We start from the raw sequence: 22,940 nt of genomic DNA on the forward strand, positions 1-22,940 counted from the left end.
TTAAGAACTTACTACATACCAGGCATTGTACTGAGCACTGGGGTAGATACAAAATAATCAGGTTGGACACAGTCCCTTGTCCCACATGGGGCTCACGGTCTCAATCCCCATTTACAGATGAGTTAATTGAGGTCCAGACAAGTGGAATGACTCGCCCAAGGTCACAAAGCAGATAAGAGGTGGCTCCAGGATTAGAACCCAGGTCCTTCCGACTATTGGGCCCCTGCTCTATCCTCTAGGCCATGCTGCTTCTCATAAGCAGAAGTCTTTTTCACGCTAGAAATACAACCGGCTGCATTCCCACTGCCCTGAAATCTTGAGAGCCTAATGCTAACTTGAGGAGCGGGAAGGCTTGCGAGTCACCAAGGGTCAGCAGGAGCAGACGACCTCACAGGCGTCTCGTCTTGGAAGGATGAATTGTGCGACAGAGGCCTTGCAGGGGGCTTGTGGGGGAGAGGAGGGCAGAAATGCCTTCAGGCTAGACAGCAGGCCACCCACACCCCAGCCCCAGTGGGGGAGCAGAGTGAGAGGGAAAGGGCTTTCAACAACAAACATCAGTGAACCCGGAGACGACCAGCTCTCAATGAAAGGGGGCAGTGTCAGAGGGATACGAGGAGGTTTCTGAACCTCGCTTTCGGCTCGAACGCCGGCTGATCTGGGCACTTTCCGACCAACGCGCTGGGAGCTACTTCATCTTCCCTTCTGGAAGGCCGAGACTGGACAGACATTTGTTTAATAATAAATGGAGAGAAGCAGCGTCGCCTACTGGATAGAGCGCAGGCCTGAGAATCGGAAGGAGATGGGTTCTAATCCCGGCTCTGCCGCTTGTCTGCTGTGTGGCCTGGGACAAGTCGCTTTGCTTCCCTGTGCCTTCATAACCTCATCTGTAAAATGGGGGTTAAGACTGTGAGCCCCACGTGGGAAGTGGACTGTGTCCGACCTGATTATCTTGCATGCACCCCAATGCTCAGTACAGTGCCTAGCACATAGTAAGCGCTTACCAAAAATAAAAATGTGCTCACTGTGGTATTAGTTAAGCACACGTCCACTAACCAGGGACAAGGGGAACGGCTCAATCTGATGTCCCGGTTTCCTTCGTCTCCCTTAACCAAAATGCCGACGCTGTCCCGAGCCCTGGGGATTCTCTCGGCCTTTCTTCCCCCTGGGGTAAACCTAGAATCAAGGTTGGGGGTTTTGTTGTCTGTCTCCCCCTTCTAGACTGTGAGCCCTTTGTTGGGTAGGGACTGTCTCTATATGTTGCCGATTTGTACTTCCCAAGCGTGTAGTACAGTGCTCTGTGCGCAGTAAGCGCTCAATAAATACGACAATGAATGAATGAATGAATGAATCAGGTGGCGCTGCCAAATTCCCTGAATTTCCCTAAGTCCTGGTCTGGCTCGGGAATCACGGTTGCTCCGATACAAGATCCTCGAGGTTTCACGCTTTCTTTGACTACCGGGTTGGGCTAGGGCCACTTCTTGAAGTGCACATCCATCCACTCCCACCACCATCTGAGGCCTTTAATTAGCATGGCTGTAAAATTGCCAGGCCCCCCCTGTGGCCCGAAGGAACAGAACAGACCGTCCCTTCCTCCTGAGCCGACGCCCAATAAAACAGGTGGCTGCACTGGGTGTCTCCTCACAGTCCCTTCTGCCCTAAACTCCAACAGTTTGGTTCCTGCCAATCATGTGGCATCTTCTGGCAACCTTAATGAGGCAGAGAGGTAATGACTCCCAAGACAAATTATGAACTCAGAGATTCCCTATTTCATTGGTGGCTGGGCTTTGGGGGAAAATGAGGACACCTTCTCACTGCTTTATTGCTAGAAAGAACAATACTTATCCGGGGGTGGGGAGACAGCCCAGAGTTGATCTGAAAATCCACCTAAATTTGAGGCCAGTTCTGACTCATCCAGTTGGCCAGGGCATTTGGAAAACTCTCCAGGAAGCACCTGATATTTATATTAATGCCTGTCTCCCCCTCCAGACTGTAAGCTTGTTATGGGCAGGGAAGGTGTCTGTTAGCTTGTCATAATGTACTCTCCCAAGCACTTAGTACAGTGCTCTGCATAAGGTAAGTGCTCAATAAATACAACTGACTGGCTGAGAAACCATAGCACATACATTTCTGAATCCCAAACATTTTTCAGTGTCAGACTGTGAAATCGCAAAATCGATTGCTTTACAGAAGCAGAGTGGCCTAGTGGATAGAGCATGGGCCTGGGAGTCGGAAGGACTTGGGTCCTCATCTCGTCTCTGCCACTTGTCTGCTGTGTGACCTTGGGTAAGTCACTTCCCTTCTCTGGGCCTCTGTTACCTCATCTGGAAAAAGGGGATTAAGATTACTATTACTAGTAACACCAATGATAATGTGTGGTATTAAATGCTTACTCTGTGCCACGCACTGTAGTAAGTGCTGGGATGGAGTCAAGCAAATTGGGTTAGACACGGGTCTCTGTCCTATGTGGGCCTCACAGTCTTAATCCCCATTTTACAGAAGAGGTAGCTGAGGCCCAGAGAAGTGAAGCGACTTGCCCAAGGTCACACAGCAGACATGTGGCGGAGCTGACATTAGAACCCACGACCTGCTGACTCCTAGGCCCGGGCGCCATCCACTGAACCATGCTGCTTCTCCCAAGCTGTAAACTATCCAACTGCTCCCCCTGATGAAATGGGGGGAGGAGGATTTAACTGAACACATCCATAGCCTCAAAAGGAATGTTTAATCAAGAGCAAAGACTGAGTCCAAAAAACAAACTCAACGCCAGAATCACGCACCGGCCAGAGAAATTCCCTTAGACTTCACCCTGCTGCCCTCCTCTGGAGATAGGGAGAGATGATAGCAGACCCATTAGCAAAAACAGGCCGGTTCTTTCAAGCGTTTCATCTTCAAAAGAACTACATAAACATTAATTAGCGAGTCCCAGAGGCAGGGGATGAGGTCATCTATTTCTATTTCTTTAACCCTGCACGGATCCAGATCTCAATTTCCTTCCCCTTAATTCCTCCCCCGTGTGCATTTCCAACGAGCCTCCCACTCCAGGGAAGTATTAGAAGATACTGTTTTTCTTTGAGGTTGAGGGACTGCGAGCCCTCCAATGCCTGGAACAACGCAGGTCACTGAGAAGCGGAAAGGGTGAAGACAAAGTTCTTCAAAAAGTTTCCCAACAGAAACCATGGGGCAAGCGGGGATTATCTTTGAAGTCAAAAGGACAAAGAGACTTCCTCTGTTGTTTTGTACTCTCCCAAATGCTTAGTACAGTGCTCAGTGCTCTGCACTAATAAACGTAAAGTAAATACCATTGATTGATTGACTGACTGATGCTCTACGCTGGCATCTTCCTGAAACCTTGCTTGCCCATTCCTCATACCATTCCTCCAGCCTGGAAATTCTTCACCCACCAAACCCTCAGCTTCCCACCTTCCCAACTTCCCCTAAAATCCCACCTTTTCCAAGGAGTCTTCCCCGAGTAATTCACACACCCCAAATCATATCAACCAAATCCACCAGCCCATGACTCTCTGCCTTCCCCTAAAAGCCCACCTCTTCCAGGGAGCCTTCCCCTATTAATTCACACATTCCAAATCACATCAACCAACCCATAAACTCCACCTTTAGATTTATGTAGCATGGTCCCATCTTTACCTCTTCGGCACACATGTATTTGCAATTATTCACTCAGCTCTTGCCCCCTGCCATATTCGTAAAAACTACCCGCTATGGTCTCGGTTTTCCTTTCTGTTCTTGCCACTTGTAAATCATTTTGTCTGTTTTCTCAGACTGTAAGGTACAATTTTTTGCATTTGGCGCGTGATCAATAAATACTATATATATTATATATACAGCATACAGTGTGGTCTAGCACAGGTCGGGAAGTTCGAAGCACATGAGTTCTGCTACTTGTCTGCTGTGTGACTTCGGGCACGTCACTTCTCTGGGCCTCAGTTACTCATCTGTAAAATGGGGATTAAGACTGTGAGCCCTGTGCAGAACAGGGACTGTGTCCAATCTGGTAACCTTGTATCCTCCGGTGTTTAGTACAACGCCTGGTACATAGTAAACCATTCACAAATACTATAAAATATGTGCATTCGTGTGTACATAGACACATATCTCGATGGTATATACCCATATATTTGTATTGATGTCTATCTCCTCTGGACTGTGAGCTTCTTGTGGGCAGGGATTGTCGCTCTTTATTGCTTTATTGTACTTTCCCAACAGCTTAATACAGTGCTCTGCACACAGTAAGTGCTTAATAAATACGACTGAATGGATGAATCCGCAGTGTCCACCCGCCAGCCCGCTGCCTTACCATGCTCCGACGTCCCCTCTGCTGTCCGTGGTGTAATCGTTCATGCAGCCGAGCAGCATGGAATAGATCAGGGCCACGTTTCCCGCGCACACAACTTCGGCCGGGGAGCCGTCTGCCTTCACGCCGACCGACTGACAGACCCTGAAACAGAAGAGGGTGGGGGAGGAATCAGCTGAGAATACATCCAGCCCCTAGCCCATGCCTATCCACCCCTTAGAGCGCCAGGATACTGTAATCCTCCCTGGATGGTAAGCCACCATATTCCTGATTATCCACATCTCCCCACTTGGACATTCTCAAAAAATGGTCCTTGAAACTCTTTTAGGCTCAAGGGAAGGGGAAGATGCTCAGAGTCCAGGGGCAGGGCCAATAAAAATGACCAAAGGGCTTGGAAACGGGGCCTTCCGCTGTGCTCTGGCCTGACAGGCCTGTGGTTATAAGGAGGACCTAGAAACTGCTGCTTCTGAATTAATCAATCAGTTAATCAGGTGAGAAGCAGCATGGCCTAATGGATGGAGCACAGGCCTGGGAGTTAGAAGGACCTGGGTTCTAATCCCAGCTAGGCCACTTGTCTGCTCTGTGACCTTGGGCAAGTCACTTCACTTCTCTAGGCCTCAGTTACCTCATCTGTAAAATGGGGATTATGACTGTGAGCCCCATATGGAACAGGGACTGTATCCAACTCGATTTGCTTGTATCCACTCCAGCACTTAGTACAGTGCCTGGCACATAGTAAATACTTAAATACCACAATTATTATTATTACCTAGTATCTACCCCAGCACTTAGAACTGTGCTTGATGTATAGTAAGTGCTTATCAAATACCATTAAAAAAATTCAGTGGCAGCTACTGAGCAGTTACTAAGTGCACAGAACAGGACTAAGTGCTTGGGAGAGCACAATACAACAGAGAAGCAGCGAGGCCTAGAGGAAAGAGCATGGGCTTGAGAGACAGCAAGACCTAGGTTCTCATCCCGGCTCTGCCAATTGCTTGCTGTGTGACCTTGGGCAAGTCACTTCACTTCTCTGTCCCTTGCTTCCTCAACTGTAAAATAGGGTTACCTATTCTCTCTCCTAATTAGACTGCGAGCCCCAGGAAGGACAAGGACCGTGTTCGGCCTAATTAACTTGCATCTACCCCTGAGATTAGAACAGTGTTTGACCCGATAAGTGCTTAACAAATACCATTAAAGCAAACAAAAGCAACAAGAAAATCAGAGGGAGACGTGCTCCCTGCCCTCAAGGTGCTTCCAGTCTGGAAGGGGGTCCTTCCCAGCTAAATGGGGTAGGGGAGAAGGGACAACAATGTAGGCTGCATCTACGCGGGGTGGATTAATTGCTTAGATGCCAGGATGGAGAAGGATCCCTGCAAAATATAAGGACAAATCCTGAAAGTTTCCAGTTTGGGTTGGTGGCTGGGAGGGTCAAAGGTTAGGCTCTTAGGCCATGCTGTCAACCCGTCTGTCCTCTCCGAGTGGCATTGGAACGGTTGTCATCGTCACCATCATCGACTGTATTTGAGTGCTTACTGTATGCGGAGTACTGTACTAAGCGCTTGGGGGAGCACAACAGAAAAGAGTTGGTAGTCACGTGTTCCCTGCCCACAAAAAGCTTCCAGCCTAGAGGGTCATCTGTGTGAAGGATCGGACTCAGCTCAGAGATGCCATCCCCATCCAAAGACGGTAGAGAGGGGCTGCCCTTTTGGGGTTGAAATTGGGGCAGGGGCTCGGGGAGCATACAGCGTGCTGGGAGCCCGGAGGAGGAATTTGGTAAAACCAAACGGTGGCCTTGTCGGTACAGAGTGACCAGCGGGTATTTGGATTTGAGCTCTAAACCTCTCCAGGGCAAGCCTAACGTGGCTGGGATTTCTGGGTGGAGAGAATCTGGGCGTCAGGAGACTTCTGTGCCTTCTGAGGTCACATCTTTTCCCCATCTGAAAAAGGGGATGAAATACCTTTTCTCCCTTCCCCTTAGGCTGTGAGTCCCATGCTGGACAAGGACTGTGTCTGACCTGATTATACGGCAGCTACCCCAGTGCTTAGTACCTAATAAGTGCTTAACAAATACCACCATTTTTATTACTTCAGAGTGATGATTCTGGAGTCCTTAATCTGCCCCGTCTAGCCTCAACTCCCCGCTCCTCCTTCTCTCCCCATACACCTGCCCCCGACCCTCCCAGGCTGGCTGGCAGTCCAAGCCACGGCTGTCAACCGGGCTGCCTCCCATCCAATCAGAATGACTCCAAAAGGATGCGGCCACACTGCAAAAACCCTCTGCTGGCTCTGGAACAGTTTGGGCAGTCTGTCCTGAGCACTGACAAAGAACCCAAGCAGCAGAGCCCCTACCAGGAACCAACCAGCGTTTCAGATACCACACTCATCCTTTACATTGTTTTCCCTCTGCAGACAGAATGAGGGAACGCTAATTAACAATTGGGGTATCTGTTAAGTGTTTACTATGTGCCAAGCACTGAACTAAGTACTGGATATGAGCTAATCAGGGTGGCCACAGTCCCTGTACCAAACAGGGCTTACAGTGTAAGTAGGAGGGAGAACATGAATTGAATCTGTAAAGTGGGGTTTCAATCCTGTTCTTCCTCCAACTTAGATGTGAGCCTCATTTGGAACCTGATTATCTTGTACTTACTCCAGCATTTAATACAGTTCTCGGGACATAGTAAGCGCTTAGCCAATACCACAATTATTAGTCTGAATTCCCATTTTACAGAGGAGAAAACTGGGGCCCAGAGAAGCTAAGTGACTTTCCCAAGGTAAGACAGTAGGCAAGAAGCACAGCCAGGAATTAAAAAACAGATCCTCTGACTCCTCTTTCCGCTAGGCCATGCTACTTCCCTAACTGGGGCTCGAGAAATCAGTGAAGTGCATTTACTTTTTTTCCCTTGGGTCTTTTCTGGGAGCCAGAAACAAAGCATATTGGCATAATGATTATGGTATTTGTTAAGCACTTACTATGTGCCAAGCACTGTTCTGGGACAGTGGTGAGGTAACATGATAAGGTAATCATGTTGTCCCACATGGGGCTCACCGTCTTAATCTCCATTTTACAGATGAGGTAACAGAGGCACAGAGATGTTAAGTGGCTTGCCCAAGATCACAAAGCAGACAAAGTGGCGGAGCAGGGATTAGAACCCACATCCTCTGACTCTCAAGCCCATGCTCTTTCCACTAAGCCATGCTGCTTTTTCACTCTGAGCCTCACCTGCTGGCATCACTCTTTCTGGAGGGGCGGGAGAGGTCTCCCCTTCTCAGATGTTTGAGACCCGGTGACCTAGACTTACTTGGCAATGGCTTTGAGGGCATCTCTTCGGGCTTCAGCAAAGCTCACGTCCTTGGGAGCGATGTGGGTGACTCTCTTTAAGCCTTCAATCACCTGAAATGCAACAGGAGAGGCATTGGTGTGATTACAAAGCTAAAATGATGGTACAGTGAACGAGCAATGGGCAAGTGGCAGGCACCAGGGCACGAGGACGGGGTTCCTGTGCCCTCAGTTGGACGTTGGCAGTGCCCAGGCCTTGCCCCAACCCGTGGGTAGAACCTCACCATCAAGATTTTAAAGCACTCAATCGCCTTGCCCCCTCCGACTTCACCTCGCTACTCTCCTACTACAACTCAGCCTGCATACCTTGCTCCTCTAACGCTAGCATTCCCACTGAACCTCGATCTCCCTGTCCCACGTGGGGCTCATAGTCTTAATCCCCATTTGACAGATGAGGTAACTGAGGCCCAGAGAATGAAGTGACTTGGCAAAGGGCACAGAGGAGGGAAGTAGCTGAGCCGAGATGAGAACCCAGGTCCTTCTGACTCCCTGGCCACTAGGCCACGTTCCTTCTGAGGTGGAGCTCTTCCTGGGGGTTGCTGGGTGAGTCGGGCACCTGGGGCTCCCCAGGGAGAGGTGGCCTGGGGGAGTGAAAGCACCGCTCAAACCCGACCTCCTCCTTGGCCATCAGCACCCAGCTCGGGGCAACAAACCCGACGGGATTGGGCAAGTCCTCACTTGTCTAATCCCAGATCTTCATTATTGTCTAGGAACCATGAGAAAATGAGCCGGCAGGCAGAGCTGGGGTGGTTTCTGATGAAGTAACGCTGTTCACCCCACCAGCGGCGGAGCCGACTTCCAGGGGACAGAGGAAAACCACTGGACTCGACCGCTCTGGGCCGATGCTCTTTCCTGACACAATCAGATTTCTTCCCACCGGCTTCCTGCTCCCGCCCTCCTCTTGCCACCTCATTTTCTATGCCTCAAACCCCAACTAGAAATAACTTCCCCACAGGAGAGGTAAAAATAATTTCTCAGACACAGGCACTATTCTCTTCTCCTTGCCTCTCTCCTCTCTCTATTTCTCCTATCACCAACTCCCCCTCCCTCTCACTCCCTTCCCTTCTCTCTCATTCCCTCTCCCACTCCCCTCTCCCTCCTCACTCCATCTCCCACCCTTCATTTCCCTCCCCTCTCCTTTTAATGACTTTTCAGTAGAATCCCAACCTGTAAGGCCTGTTAGGATTATCCCCGTGTAATCTGTCCATCCTCCCCCTAACCCGAAGTCTGCCACCACCTGGGTCTGGGTGGTTTTCAGAGGGCGGAGGGTGGAGGCCTGTCCCCTTCCTCAAACATCATCGCGACGGGTGCTCGCTCACCTGCTGGAGTCGGCCTCGAAGGAGGGGGCTGGGGAGGGCTCCCAGGGCCAGTGAAAATCCACAGCGAGTCATCTCGTCGGCACTCTGAAGTTCGGAGAGGAAATGCTGCACCAGCTCATCTGGAACCAAGCGATCCCCCCACAAAACTCGTAAACGTGTGCCTGGCCCCGATCTGGGGAAATGGGCCAGAACCCCCTTGGACTCAGGACAGGAGAGATCGCCTGTTTGGCGGTTCTTAAAGGAGCATCTTCAATAAATGACATGGCTTCTACAGACCATCTGTGATGTGAGAAGGTTACACTCAGTGCAGCATTCTGCATGCACTGCACTGGAAGCTACCAGAGGGCAATCAAACAATCGATGGGATTTATTGAGCGCTTACTATGTGCACAGCACTGTACTAGGCACTAGGGAAAGCATAATACAACAGAATTAGCAGACACGTTCCCTGCCCTTAATAATCATTATGGTATTTGTCAAGTGCTTGCTATGTGCTAAGTACTGTTCTAATCACTGGGGTACATACAAACTAATCAGGTTGGACACGGTCCCTGTCCCTCACGGGGCTCACAGTCTTAAGCCCCATTTTACAGATGAGGGAACTGAGGCACAGTACAGTTAAGTGACTTACCCAAGGTCACACAGCAGACAAGTGGCGGAGCTGATATTGGAACCCACGTCCTCTGTCTCCCAAGTCTGTGCTCTTGCAGCTAGGCCATGCTGTTTCTCATCAAGCGCTTAGTACAGTGCTCTGCACACAGTAAACGCTCAATAAATACGATTGAATGAATGAATGAATAAGGAGTTTACAGTCTAGAGGCAAGGGTGGAGTCTATCATACTTTCCCAAACACTCGGTATGATGCTCCGCACATAGTAGCCTGCAAGATCCGAGGGCAGGAATTGTGTCCACTAATTCTACTGTACTCTTCCAAGTGCTTAGCACAGTGCTCCGCACACATTAAAGGCTCAAAAAATAGCTCTGACTGATTGAAAGGCTCCCACAGGCCTAGGAGTCAGAAGGACCTGGCCTCTAATCCCATCTCCACCACGTGTGTGCTGTGTGACCTCGGGCAAGTCACTTCTCTTCTCTGTGCCTCAGTTGCCTCATCTGTAAAATGGGGAATAAGACAGTGAGCCCCATGAGGGACAGGGACTACGTCCAATCTGATTACCTTGTATCAGTGCCAGGTGCAGTGACTAGCACATAGTCAACGCTTAACAAATACCATAATAATTATTATTATTACCCAGTGCTTAGTTCAGTGCAAGCGCTTAACAAATACCATTAAAAAAAAAGGCAGGTGGTGGGGAAAACCGAGATGGGTAAGACTGCAAGGAGGGATAGCCAGCTGAGGGAAATGGTCCCCCCACCCCAGCACTGCCTAATGTCCCAGGCCCCTGGGCAGAGGTGGCTAAACCAGTGCTCCTGGGGTGGCCGGCGGCTACGGTGTGGCTTGCCTTCTCGGGAGATGACTTGGCACCCCACGCCGGGCCGGGAGGGACAACTAGCAGGTCTGCATGGCAGATGGCAAAATCAGCACGCGGAACTGGAGAAACCGGTGCCGCCTCCGCCCCGGAGCCGCCCTCGGCCCCACGTCTCCCTCCCTCAGGTGTGTCTGGGCACCAATCCGAGCGGCATGAAGCTTTCCACCTGCCAAGCCCTATCCCGTCCCACCAGCTTCCCTGAAATGGTCCTGCCCACAAACACAGAAAGCCGTGGGGAGGGGAGAGGGGTAAGGGAGCAGTGTGGCCTAATGGACAGAGCACAAGTCTGGTAGTCAGAAGGACCTGGGTTCTAATCCCGGCTCTGCCACTGGTCAGCTGAGGGACCTTGGACAATTTACCGAGTGCTTACTGTGTGCAGACCACTATACTAAGTGCTTGCGAGAGCACAATGCATCAGACCTGGTAGACATGTTGCCTGCTCACAACGAGTCTACAGTCTAGGGATGATCTTACCGTCTATGCCAATGACAGGGTGGGCTAAAACCGGGGCCCTAATTCGACACAAGCTGATCGAGACACCCTAAAAAGATGCTCCATCCATCCCTTCGGGGCCTTCTTTCGAACAGGACAAGAGGTTGATCGTCATCTAAAGGTGTGCATCTGATATATGACTTAGTATACCGCACTCAGTCAGGGCTGGAGATCGGCCCATTCATGATGGGGAAGCTGGAGGAATTGGTCTGCCTTTTCCGGGTCTTCCCAAATTGAATGGCCACAGCGAACACCGAGTGGTGCTCATGAAAGGAAACAGGCAGGAGTGAGTCACTCACCCTGGATGGCCGGATCTGCTGCTCCCTGTTCATTCAGGTAATATTCGCTGCACAGGGCGGCCAGAGCTGACACAGCAGCTTCCTAAAATAAAGGCAAAACTGTGAGCTTAATGAAGCGGACTTCACAGGGCTCCAGGCACCGTGATTTCACTGGAAAGATGCAATGACATGAATCTACCATGTGTGAGGTCATTCCTTATTATGTCCTTAGACTTTCGATCCAATTATTATTACAATAATAATAATAATAGTAACTGTGGTCTTTGTTAAGCTCTCACTATGTGCCAGGCACTGTACTGAGAGCTAGGGTAGATAAGAGATAATCGGGTTGGACACAGTCTACTTGGTCCCTGAAAACTGGGTCAAAGGTAAGTGACGTCGGCCGGGACCAATTTTATCCAAGAAGCAATGCTACAGACAGGGGATTTGTTCCTGAATCGAGGTGGGTTACTGTATTTTCACCAAAATGATCCAGAATCATTTACGCAACGAATCACAGAGGAGTAATCCAGCTACATCAGTGTATTTACAATGAGCAATGGACTTTCATGAGAGGTAACCGATTTTTATTTCATTGGAAGTCCAAAGTTAAATGATATGTTGATCCTCCCTGGTGAGCTAGATTGTAAGCTCCCTGTGGGTGGGGGGACATGACTACTGACTCTGTTGGACTGTTCTCTCCCAAGGGCCTAGTACAGTGTTTCGCACACAGTAAGTGCTCAAAAATACCACTGGGGGATGGGCAGATTGATCTGCCGATCTCAGACGCCCCCTCCTACCATTCACACTACAAGACTTAGTGCCATTAAGGAGGCCAGTGTGGTAAATCTGACATCCATGCGTTCTGGTAGGCAAGGAATGTGTCTGTTATATTGTTATGCTGTACTCTCCCAAGTGCTTAATACAGTGCTCTGCACACATTACGCGCTCAATAAACATGACTGACTGAAACAGGATGTAAATTAAGAAATGCGGTCACTGCCATTCATTATACCTTTAAAAGTAGAGGCTGCCTGTATACCAAAAATTCCTACACACCATGAGTAAATTGATCTCAGCCCCCAAATCTTGGACCTGGGATGGCGAGGGGGCAGGACCGTGGAGGAGGTTGAGAGGAAGAGGGCGTTAAGCGGAGAACGACCCACCAGACCTCAGGGCACCCTGTCCCACCTCCAGGTTGTGAAACACTATAAATCCTCACTGGGGAAAGGGAAGAAAGGAGCAGGGCTCCCTCTTAATGATAATTAAAGAAATAAATCGGGCTCCAGGCAATCAAGAGTCATCGTAAAAATGTAATTTATGGCTCCCAGCACCGACACTGCAATTCTTCAGGCGACCGGCGTTCATTGCTGGCAGATGCATCATCGCCAGGGCCGTGGCAGGTTCGGGAAGAGGTGAAGAGTTTGCGGGCTGGGAGGAAAATTCCCGCCAGCTTTTTCATCTTGGGGTCCGATCTCCCGTTGTCCTAGGAGTTTGCACAGTCACCAGGACCGTGATGGGAACGGCAGAGTGAAAGCTCGGGCCCCAATAACTGGCCCTGCTTATGTCACTGGTTTACCCAATGCCACAGTGGAACAGCTAAATTTTGGGGGGCAGGAGTCATCCTATAAATAGCCCGCTTATAAACAGGCTGTGCTACTCTGGAGCCTGGAGCAGTCAAGCAGCCACGAAGAGTACCCCCAGACCCAAAAAGGAAGAGAGCGGGGGTTTCGGCTCAGGCAACAGAAATAGATCTGAAACCATTCCTTTTTTAGCTGAAGAACTGTGGTCAGTTTGTATACATGTATCCGTTTTTATGTTCTTTGTTCTGCGCTTACTCTGTGTAAGGTCAGGCACTGTACTAAGTGCCAGAGTAGATACAAGCTAATCAGATTGGACACAGTTCATGTCCCACATAGGGCTCACAGTCTTAATCCCCCTTTTAAAGATGAGGTAAATGAAGCACAGAGAAGTAAAGTGACCAGACCAAGGTCACACAGCAGACAAGTGGTGGAGCCAGGATTAGAACCCAGGCCTTCAGATTCCCAGGCTCCTATCTGATTTATGATGGATAGACTGCATGTTCTTTGAGGAAAGGGACTGTGACATCTACCAACATCATCCTCTCCGCTAGTTTAGTTTGGTACCTTGAAGTCTAGAGACCCTCAAAATATGCTATCAATCGGCTGACTGATTGATGTTGATATACTGGCTGGGTTGGGACATCTGCATCAGCAACGCAGAGAGTCAAAAATTCCATGCCAAAGCTCACTGCCCATCACTCCCAAAAGAACATGTCCATTTCCCCAGAAGTCCAAAAGATCGTGCTATGTGGAGAGGAACCCAAGAGAAAACAAATAGACCTGTTCCCCGTCGGGTACCTGCTTACTGCAATCAAACAACAAGAGGTGGCCTCAGGACTTTACCTTGATCTGTTGTCTTGCACTGCTTGAAATCAGGTGGAGACTTTTTAAACTGTCATTAATCAGCCACTGCCAGCTACCTGTTGGAGTACGACACGAGTTCAGATTAACTCGGAAAATAACCTGCACCACAATCGCGTTTCTTGAAGAAATCTCCCTGCTTGTTTCTCGGTTCCCAAGTTACGGTCAAGCCAATTTTTCCGGCCTACAGATTTTACGTCTGGTTTCTTCGTATGTGACATTGAGTCCTGGTCCTTGCCGCCCCCGCCGCCCCCAAACTGAGTACAACAGGCTTGGGAAAATCCAGTCAGGTGCAGGCTGTATTCAGGTGGCCATTTTGGCTTTGTTCTTAAAAAGCACACTTGGCGTAATTGAACATTTCTCCGGAAACTGGTTCTCTGGCAAAGCTCAGCCGGGTGGCTGGATTCCTCAAGGCCACATCCCTGAGCCCCCAAAAGGTTGGATTTGGAGTCAGAATGGAAGACACCCACTTTCCTGAGAAAATCTGTGCTTTCCACTCAGATTCATCCCTATTCTCCTGCCCCAGGAACGTTAAGAAAGAGACAAACCCACAGGCTCAGATCTTGGGACAGGGAACAGAGATAACCTGAGGTTCAGTTCTTGAGTCTGAAACAAGGCAGGTGCAGGGAAGTGCTGAAATAAGGGCTAATCAGCTCCTCCTAGTTAAACATTATTGGTACAATATTGATTCTCACAAGGCATCTTGAAGCTGGGGTGGGGGGGACGGAAGAGGAGGTAGAAGGCAGGGTGGAAGAGAAAAAGGAGAAGGGGAAGAAGGGGAGAAGGAGAGAAAAAGGGGGAAGAGGGAGAAGAGGAAGGGAGAGAAGGGGGATGGGGTAAGAAGAGAGAAGCAGGGAGGAGAGGGAAGGGGGGAGATGGAGAGGAAAGAGAGGAGAAGGAGGGGAAGGAGGAGGAGGAGAGAGGGAAGGAGAAGAGTGAGAGGGGTAGAGTTTAGGAAGGGTTGGCATGGGGAGGAGGGGGAGTTGGGGAGAGGAGGAAGTAAGAGGGGTAGAGGGGAAAAGAGAAGTGAGGTGGCAGGTAAGAGCCTTAGAGAAATCTCCAGTTGGGGAAAATGTAAAATACCCCATTAAATGACACTAATACAGTCCATGACACTAATACAGTCTTTTAAAAGAAAATCATTTTCATTTAGATGTTATATTCGAAAGCATTGCACATTTCCTGGTCTATGGGGCAGCTTCCTAAGTTATTCTTCCTGACAAAGAAGCAGAACCTGGAAATCCATGCTTCAGGGCTGCAGGCTTTCCCATCTACATACTGTCCAACTCCAAGATTCAGACTCACTTGAGCTAATCAACTCATTCTAGTTCTCAAGGCCCAGTAAACTACAAGGAAAAATTATCCCACCAAAACATCACAGGATGAGGCAAATCACAGAAAATATTACAAACCTATTACTGGATCATTTCTGAAAGGCATTTTTGAAAGTGACAACTTCTCTATTAAAGTGCACACTGCAAAGAAAAAGATAAATCATTTTGAGTACTTCTGAACAGCCCTATAGAAAAAACAGCGAGCAACTCCTTAAAGTCAAGGTAACCAAAAGCAGAATCATAGTAACCAATTCCAAGGCTCTGGCTAAAAAGAACCCTGCAAAGAGGTTGAGATTCAGCCTTTTTTTTTGGCTAGGCAGCTTTCAGAGATGATGAAGATAATAATAGTGATCAATCAATTGATGGTATTTATTGAATGCTTAATGTGGTATTTGTTAAGTGTTTATTATGTGCCAAGCAATGCGGTATATGCAAGATAATCAGGTCCCAAATGGGGCTCAAAGTTGAAGTAGGAGGGAGAACACGCACTGAATCCTCATTTTGTAGGTGAGGGAACTGAAGCACAGAGAAGTTAAGAGACTTGCCCAAGGTCACCCAGCAGAGAACCAGCATTAGTACCCAGATCCTTCTGACTCCCAGGGCTGTGTTCTATTCACTAAAGCCATGCAGCTTCTCTTGAAAACTATGGCTGGGGTTTTCAAATCACCTGCTCGGCTGCCTGATGCTGAGACTTCTAAGACTCTATGGCAGGGAACAAAAGGTTTCAGTCAATCAATTAATCGTATTTATTGAGCACAAACTGTACACAGAGTACTGCGGTAAGGGCTTAGGAGTGTATACTATAATAGAGTTAGTGGACACGTTCCCTGCCCTCAACGAACTTACAGTCTAGAGAGGGAGGAAGACAGACATTAATATAAATGAATTATGGATCTGTACATAAGTGCTGTGGGGCTGAGGCAGAGGTGAATAAAGGGTGCAAATTCAAGTGCAAGTGTGACACAAAAGGGAGGGGAAGAGGAGGAATTGAGGGCCTAGTCAGGAAAGGCCTTTTGGAGGAGCTGTGCCTTCAATATGGCTTTGAAGGTGTAGAGAGTGATCATCTGTTGGGTACGATGAGGGAGGGCGTACTAGACAAGAGGCAGGATGTGGGCGAGAGGTCGGTGGTGAGATATACAAGACTGAGGTACAGTGAGTAGGCTGGAATTAGAGGAGCAGAAGTGTATGGCCTGAGAATGTGTCTGTTTATTGTTATATTGTTCTCTCCCAAGAGCTTAATACAATGCCCTGCACACAGTAAGCACTCAATAAATATGATTGAATGAATAGGAAATTGGGGAGGTAAGATAGAAGGGGGCAAGGTGATTGAGTGATTGGTAAAGAGTTTCTGTTTGAGGAAGAGGTGGATGGGCAATCACTGGAGGTTTTTGAGGAGTGGGGAAAGATGGACTGAACTTTTTTGTAGAAAAATGATGTGGGAGGCAGAGGAAGTATGGACTGGAATGAGGAGTGGATCGTATGCAGGAGAGAAAAAAAGTGGACTGTGGAGGTGATCTAGGGCTGTGGGTTAGTGGTACGAGATCGATGAAGGGATAGGGGAGCGAGTGAGTTGAGCTCAGTAGAGAGGGTAAATTTGAGTGTCAGTCTGATCATCAAAGGAAGGTAGTCTGTGTAAGGTGACTAAATGGGGTATTCATTCAATTCATTCAATTGTACTTATTGAGCACTTACTGTGTGCAGAGCACAAGTCGGCAACATGATGACTTGAGAAAATTGGATGGGGTTAAAACATCAGAGGTCTCTGTGATGGAACACGACAGATTTGCAGGGAGGAGACATGTGGGAGAGAAGGCAGGTGAGGAGATTGTGATTGGATAGAGAGATTTCAGAGTTGGTGAGGACAGAAATCATACAGTGATTAGAGATGATGAGATTGAGCGTGTGTCCAAGTTGCTGAGTGGGGGAGGTGCGATGGAGCAGATGTGGGCAGGAAAGTACAGTTCTCTAGACCATAAGCTCCTTCTGGGCAGGGAATGTGTCAACTAATTCCATGTACTCTCCCAAGTGCTTAGTACAGTGTTCTGCACAGAGTCTTGTGCCGTCGAATCATTTCCGATCGATAGCGACACCATGGACACAGCTCTCCCAGAATGCCCCGCTCTCCATCTGCAATCGTTCTGGTCGTGAATCTGGTCTTGGTAAAAATCCAGAAGTGGTTTACCATTACAACCTTCTGCGCAGTAAACTTGAGACTCTGCCCTCGTCTCTCTCCCATGCCGTTGCTGCCCAGCATGGGTGAGTTTTGACTGGTAGCAGATTGCCTGCCACTCGCTAGCCACTGCCCATTGGTAGGCCTCTGCTTTACTCTCCCTCCCATAGCTGAGACTGGTAGAGTACTGGAAACTCTCTGGGTGCCACCCTGAGAGGGGACTGTACAGAGTCAGCACTCAATAAATACGACCAATTGATGGACTGACGTAAGAAAGGTAAATGTGGTAAAAGCACTCCCAGGGGCTTGTTCGTTTCATCGAAATGCAGCCCCATCCAATCACCGAGCTCGGACCTACCTGCTTGCCTCATGAGTTCGCCACCCAATCCTCTGCAAAACAATCAGTAGAAACGATGGTTACTCCTTCCGGGTTGCAGCAGAGCAATCAAAATGTACCTCCAAATCACTCATTCTGGAAAATTACCCAAAGGTCTTCACCAACTCACTCCATTTTACCTCTCTGCTGTCTCCAGCCACTACTTCCCCTCTCGCTTTCATCACTCCTCCCTACTTCGAGGGATATGTGATAAGCTCCTTACAGGCAGGGATCGCATCTACTAACTCTGTTGCATTATTCTTTCCCAGGCTCCGCACACAGTAAGCGCTCAATAAATCCCCTTAATTGATTCTTGTCTCTCCTACCTTGATTCCCCCTCTAGACTGTGAACTTGTTGTGGGCAGGGAATGTGTCTGTTTATTGTTATAATAATAATAATGATGATGGCATTTATTAAGCATTTACTATGTGCAAAGCTGGGGAGGCTACAGAGTGATCAGGTTGTCCCACGGAGGGCTCACAGTCAATCCCCATTTTACAGATGAGGTAACTGAGGCACAGAGAAGTTAAGTGACTTGACTAAAGTCACGCAGCTGACAACTGGTGGAGGCGGAATTTGAACCCATGACCACTGACTCCAAAGCCCATGCTCTTTCCACTGAGCCACGCTGTTGCTCTACTCTTCCAAGTGCTTAATACAGCTGTTATATAGTACTCTCCCAAATGCTTATTACAATGCTCTGCACACACTAAGTGCTCAATAAATAGAATTGATTGACTGATTAATAAATCCCCCCCACCTCCCCCCACAAAAAACCCCCCAAACCTGACCACCTGCATAATTCACTCTCTGGTCTTTGTCTCCCTCCATGAACTATACTCAGCAAATTCCACCACCAGCCTGTGTGTTCTAATTTAAAGTTCAATCAATCAGTGGTATTTACTGAGTACTTACTATGTGCAGAGCACTGTACTATGGCCCACCTTCCTTTTGGAAGCTGTAACCCTGCCTTTCAAGAGCCTTTCACCTGTTCAAAAGTTTACAGTGGAGGCTTCTTAATACAGTGGCAGCTCCATTCAGGGCTTGTCTCTTTCTGTTCTGAGACAACTGGCCTGTATTGCGAGGAGCGAGCTACTTCCTTCGCTTTGCTAGAGCACCGTCAGGTGGAGAGTTTCGGTGCCGTATGGGGATTTGGCCCTGGGCCAACCCGAGCAATAAAGCTTACCATAGACTCGGGTGTCAAAAGATATTCCTCCTGGAAACTCTCCAGAAAGCTAAGAGCCGCTGCTGACACATAGTATTGAGCATTAGTCTTGGTTTAATGGTAATTTAAGCAGTCTCGGTATTATGTCAACTATTAAACAAGTCTGGCCATGAATTCCCTACACTCAAAAGTTGCAGGGGCTCCAGGCTCTCCCCTCCTCCACAACACACACACACGGCTTTGATTTCCAACTTTATAATACATACCATCACCCTCCGTCCTATACACTTCAGCTAAACTGGCTGACTCTGCTTTGACTTCAGGCTATGTTACTAGAGAGCTTCCTTTTCCTTGCCTAGCCAGAGGACAACTGGCTTGTATACTCATTCCTTCAGTCATATTTACTGAGCGCTTATTGAAAGCAGAGCACTGCCTAGTCAGGTGAGCTTGGGGTAAGTGAATTCATAATATTAATAACTGTGGTACGGGTTAAGCACTTACTGCGTGCCAGGCACTGTACTAAGTGCTGGGGGGGATACAAGCAAATCAGGTTGGACACAGTCCCTGTCTCATGTGGGGCTCACAGTCTCAATTCCCATTTTCCAGACAAGGGAACTGAAGCCCAGAGAAGTGAAGTGACTTGCCCAAGGTCACACAGCAGACAAGTGGAGGAGCCAGGATTAGAACCCAGTCCTTCCAACTCCCAGGGTCGTGCTCTATCCACTAGGCCTCACTGCTTCTCCTACTCTACTGCCTTGTAGTCTACCAAACACATCATCCAAAGCTCCGCACACAGTAAGCGCTCAATAAATACCATTAATGGACTGGCTCCCGTGATGCGAAAGCCCAGTGAGAGCAGAATTATCGCTTCTGTGGGCCGCAGGGAACATGAGCGAGTCGTTTGAAAGGACGTCTTTTTTTGCCAAGTTGGAACTGGTCTCCCTCAAAGCCAACAACGGGCAGCATGAATACTGCTACCCGGCCCGAAACCACAGAGTTTTCATGACCCTTCAGGCCGGCTGCTCATGGAGCCCTGCCATCACCATGACAGATCGTGTTGGAACCAGAAAATCTGACATCCTTCCCATGGCCCTTACCCTGGCAAGCAGGCTTAGTCAGCCCATTCAGGTAATAATTGCCCAAGGGTTATTGGAGGGGAGAAGACTTTCCTTTTCCGCTCCCTCGCTCTACCCTCTGGCCCACCCACGGAAAGCAGAAATACGGTGATGCAGGTACCCGGGTACGGAGTGTGGAAAATGGAGAAGCAAAAATAGGCCCAAACCGAGTTGTTCAATAATACCCACAGAGAATCGACGTTGGAAATCAACACCTTAACAGCTTGAGAAGCAGCATGGCCTGATGGATAGAGCATGGGCCTGGGAGACAGAAGGACCTGGGTTCTAATCCTGGCTCTGACATTTGTCTACTGTGGGCCCTTGGGCAAGTAACTTCACTTCTCTGGGTCTCAGATACCTCATCTGTAAAATGGGGATTAAAACTGTGAGCCCCATGTGGGACCTGAACTGGGTCCAAACTGATTAGCTGGTATCTACCTCAGAGCATAGTACAGTGCCTGGCACATAGCGCTTTACAAACACTATCACAAAAACAAAACGAAAAAATAGCCCTTAAATTTCTAAATTGGGAAGACCACAAAGTTAGGTCTATATCTGTTTGGTCTCCTCCATGCTTAGGACTAAAAAAATCATGGAAATAAAATGAATGACTTTGATGTTGCTAGGCAGAAGTACTGAGCTCACAGTTCTCTACCACGTAGATTCTATCGAGGGAATCAATCACTTGTATCTATTGAGTGCTTACTATGTGCAGAGCACTGTACTAAGCACTTGGGAGGGTATAATACAATAGAATTAGAGGGAACAGCAGAGGAACTGGGTTTTCACAAATTATTGAGGGACATTTGAAACCACAGATCCCAGCTAATTCCACTCATGCTAGTTGGAGGAAAAAGTCCGGTTTTACAAACTTTGGGAAGGGCTTTGTTAAAATCATGGGTGCTGGCCTCATGATGACCTTCCTGAGGTGGAAAGATTAGTGATATTAGACGGAAGAGCTAGGGTTGGTGACATCTCAAGAAAGATTTAGCTGGAACCATGTGCATAACACGTGTTTCCACTATGCCCACTGTGACCTGACTATTTCTTAGTGTGGCGTTTGTCAAGAACATAACCTCACCTCCACTGCAGGCTATAGGACAACTGGGTGTTCATCCTTAACCATGTGGAAGGAAATCAGGGAAGGCAATCTGTCACTTCCTCCTGCTAAGCAGCTGGAGTATGGGATTGGATGGGCCATTTGATCTGACCCAGTTACGCTCTGCCTTTTTACCACTGGTAATTATTTGTACGCCCGACTCTTACAGACCTCTTCTGGCCCTCTGGCAAGCCAGTAAAGGCAGATGACTAAACCGGCTTGAGTAAGATGTTCATATTCACTCTGATTTTTGTTTTAATGCTATTTGTTAAGCGCTTCCAATGTGCCGGGCACTGTATTAAGTTCTCGGGTAGATATGAGATAATCAGGTTGGACACGGTCCATGTCCTGCATGGGGCTCACAGACTTCATCCCCATTTTACAGATGAGGTAACTGAGGCACTGAGAAGTGACTTGACCAAGGTCACAGAGCAGGCAAGGGGCAGAGCCGGGAACAGAACTCAGATCCTTCTGACTCTCAAGCCCAGGCTCTACCCACTAGGCCCCGCTGCTTCTCTCTGAGGAATCCTCATGGTTACTGTTGGGGCTGACCTATCTAATGGGATTCTGTTGACTTGCTTTGGCGATACAAAACTGAATCAAGACAGAGACCACACATACACGGTTGGTTTTCTACATTCTCAGGGGATTGCGTTAGTGCCCTTAAGATTCCACAGAGCTCTCAGCCCGATGTAAATCCTGGACTCTATGAACGCTGCATTGCTCACTGCAAAACGAGTTCTGCTTGTTCTACTGACTGCTTGCCTGAAAAGTCAAATTGTTAGCTTGCTTTACCTAATCTTCCCTGTGGGTAATTATTCTAGCCCAGTTTCAGGACATTTGGCTGCATGGAGATCATCGTTATTTAAAGATCTGCCTAAATGAGAGTCGTCTTCGTTTTCGCTGTTATTTTTTTTTCCCCACATAATGCCTTAAGGCAAGCTGACAGATCAAGAGGCCTTTAGACAATGAGTCAAATTTAGAAGTCTTTATCTCTCATGCAGGCACTTTAACAGGCAGCGCATAATACCGGCATATGCAAGAGTTGCACTTTAAGACAAAAACAGGATTACACCCCAAGCTCCACCCTGCCCTTAACTGAATTTCCACCAGCCAAGGCTGCCACCCACAGAGCCATGGTGTGTACATGATGTCATCCTTCTCAACCGAGGCGCGTTAAACCCCGCACCCACAGCAGGTAACTGGTGGATCGGAAGTTTAAAGTAAACACACATAACCCCCTTGGGAAAGTTCAACCTCCATAAAGTCGCTAAAACCCACCCTTTCCTCTGCATCCGAACGGCTACTGTGTTGATCCGAGCACCTATCCTGTTCTGCTTTGATTACTCCCATCAGCCTCCTTGCTGACCTTCCTATCTCCTGTCTCTCCCCACTCCTGTCAATAGTTCACTTTCTTGCCCGGTTCATGGATAATAATAACAATAATGGTATTTGTTAAGTGCTTACTATGTGCCAGATGCTGTACTAAGCGCTGGGGTGGATACAAGCAAATCGGGTTGGACACCGTCCCTGTCCCACGAGGGGCTCCCAGTCTTAATCCCCATTTTATAGGTGAGGTAACTTGGGCACAGAAAAGTGAAGTGACCTGCCTAAGTTCACACAGCAGATGTGGTGGAGCCGGAATTAGAACCCAGGCCCCCCTGACTCCCAGGCCAGGGCTCTATTTACTAGGCCCTCCTGCTTCCCAGTGCAGTGCTCTGCACACAGTAACCTCTCAGTAAAGACCACTGGCTGACACCTACATTCTGAGTGAGAAAATATGCTTTGCAGGGTTTTTTTTTTTTCCTTTCTCTTTAACTTGGCCACAAAATGCTTCCTATCCTCTGCTGGACTCTGGTTTCACTCTGTAAGTGAAAGTTATTCAGGTTGAAACTCAGTGTCAGTTGCCTCTTCATTTCACAGGCATTAAGATGGAAGATGGCAACAGTCAACTACTTTCGTATCTTTCCCAAATGGGCTCTGCAGGGCAACAAATCAATCAGTCACC

The 22,940-nt window shown here is 48.4% G+C and overlaps 1 protein-coding gene across 1 annotated transcript in view; it reads right to left on the reverse strand.

Annotated features, from left to right (window-relative positions):
- The window catches only part of TBCD (tubulin folding cofactor D), a 211,256-nt gene that overhangs the window by 17,048 nt on the left and 171,268 nt on the right, over positions 1-22,940 (reverse strand). The window contains exons 23-29 of the mRNA XM_038757410.1: positions 17,535-17,566; positions 15,085-15,147; positions 13,655-13,731; positions 11,250-11,331; positions 8,972-9,090; positions 7,615-7,706; positions 4,316-4,456 (exon numbers count right to left, since the gene is read on the reverse strand). Coding sequence (XP_038613338.1) covers positions 4,316-4,456; positions 7,615-7,706; positions 8,972-9,090; positions 11,250-11,331; positions 13,655-13,731; positions 15,085-15,147; positions 17,535-17,566 — 606 coding nt within the window. The remainder of the gene's footprint in view (positions 1-4,315; positions 4,457-7,614; positions 7,707-8,971; positions 9,091-11,249; positions 11,332-13,654; positions 13,732-15,084; positions 15,148-17,534; positions 17,567-22,940) is intronic.

This window comes from Tachyglossus aculeatus, chromosome 15 (assembly GCF_015852505.1).
Source record: "Tachyglossus aculeatus isolate mTacAcu1 chromosome 15, mTacAcu1.pri, whole genome shotgun sequence".
NCBI lineage: Eukaryota > Metazoa > Chordata > Mammalia > Monotremata > Tachyglossidae > Tachyglossus > Tachyglossus aculeatus.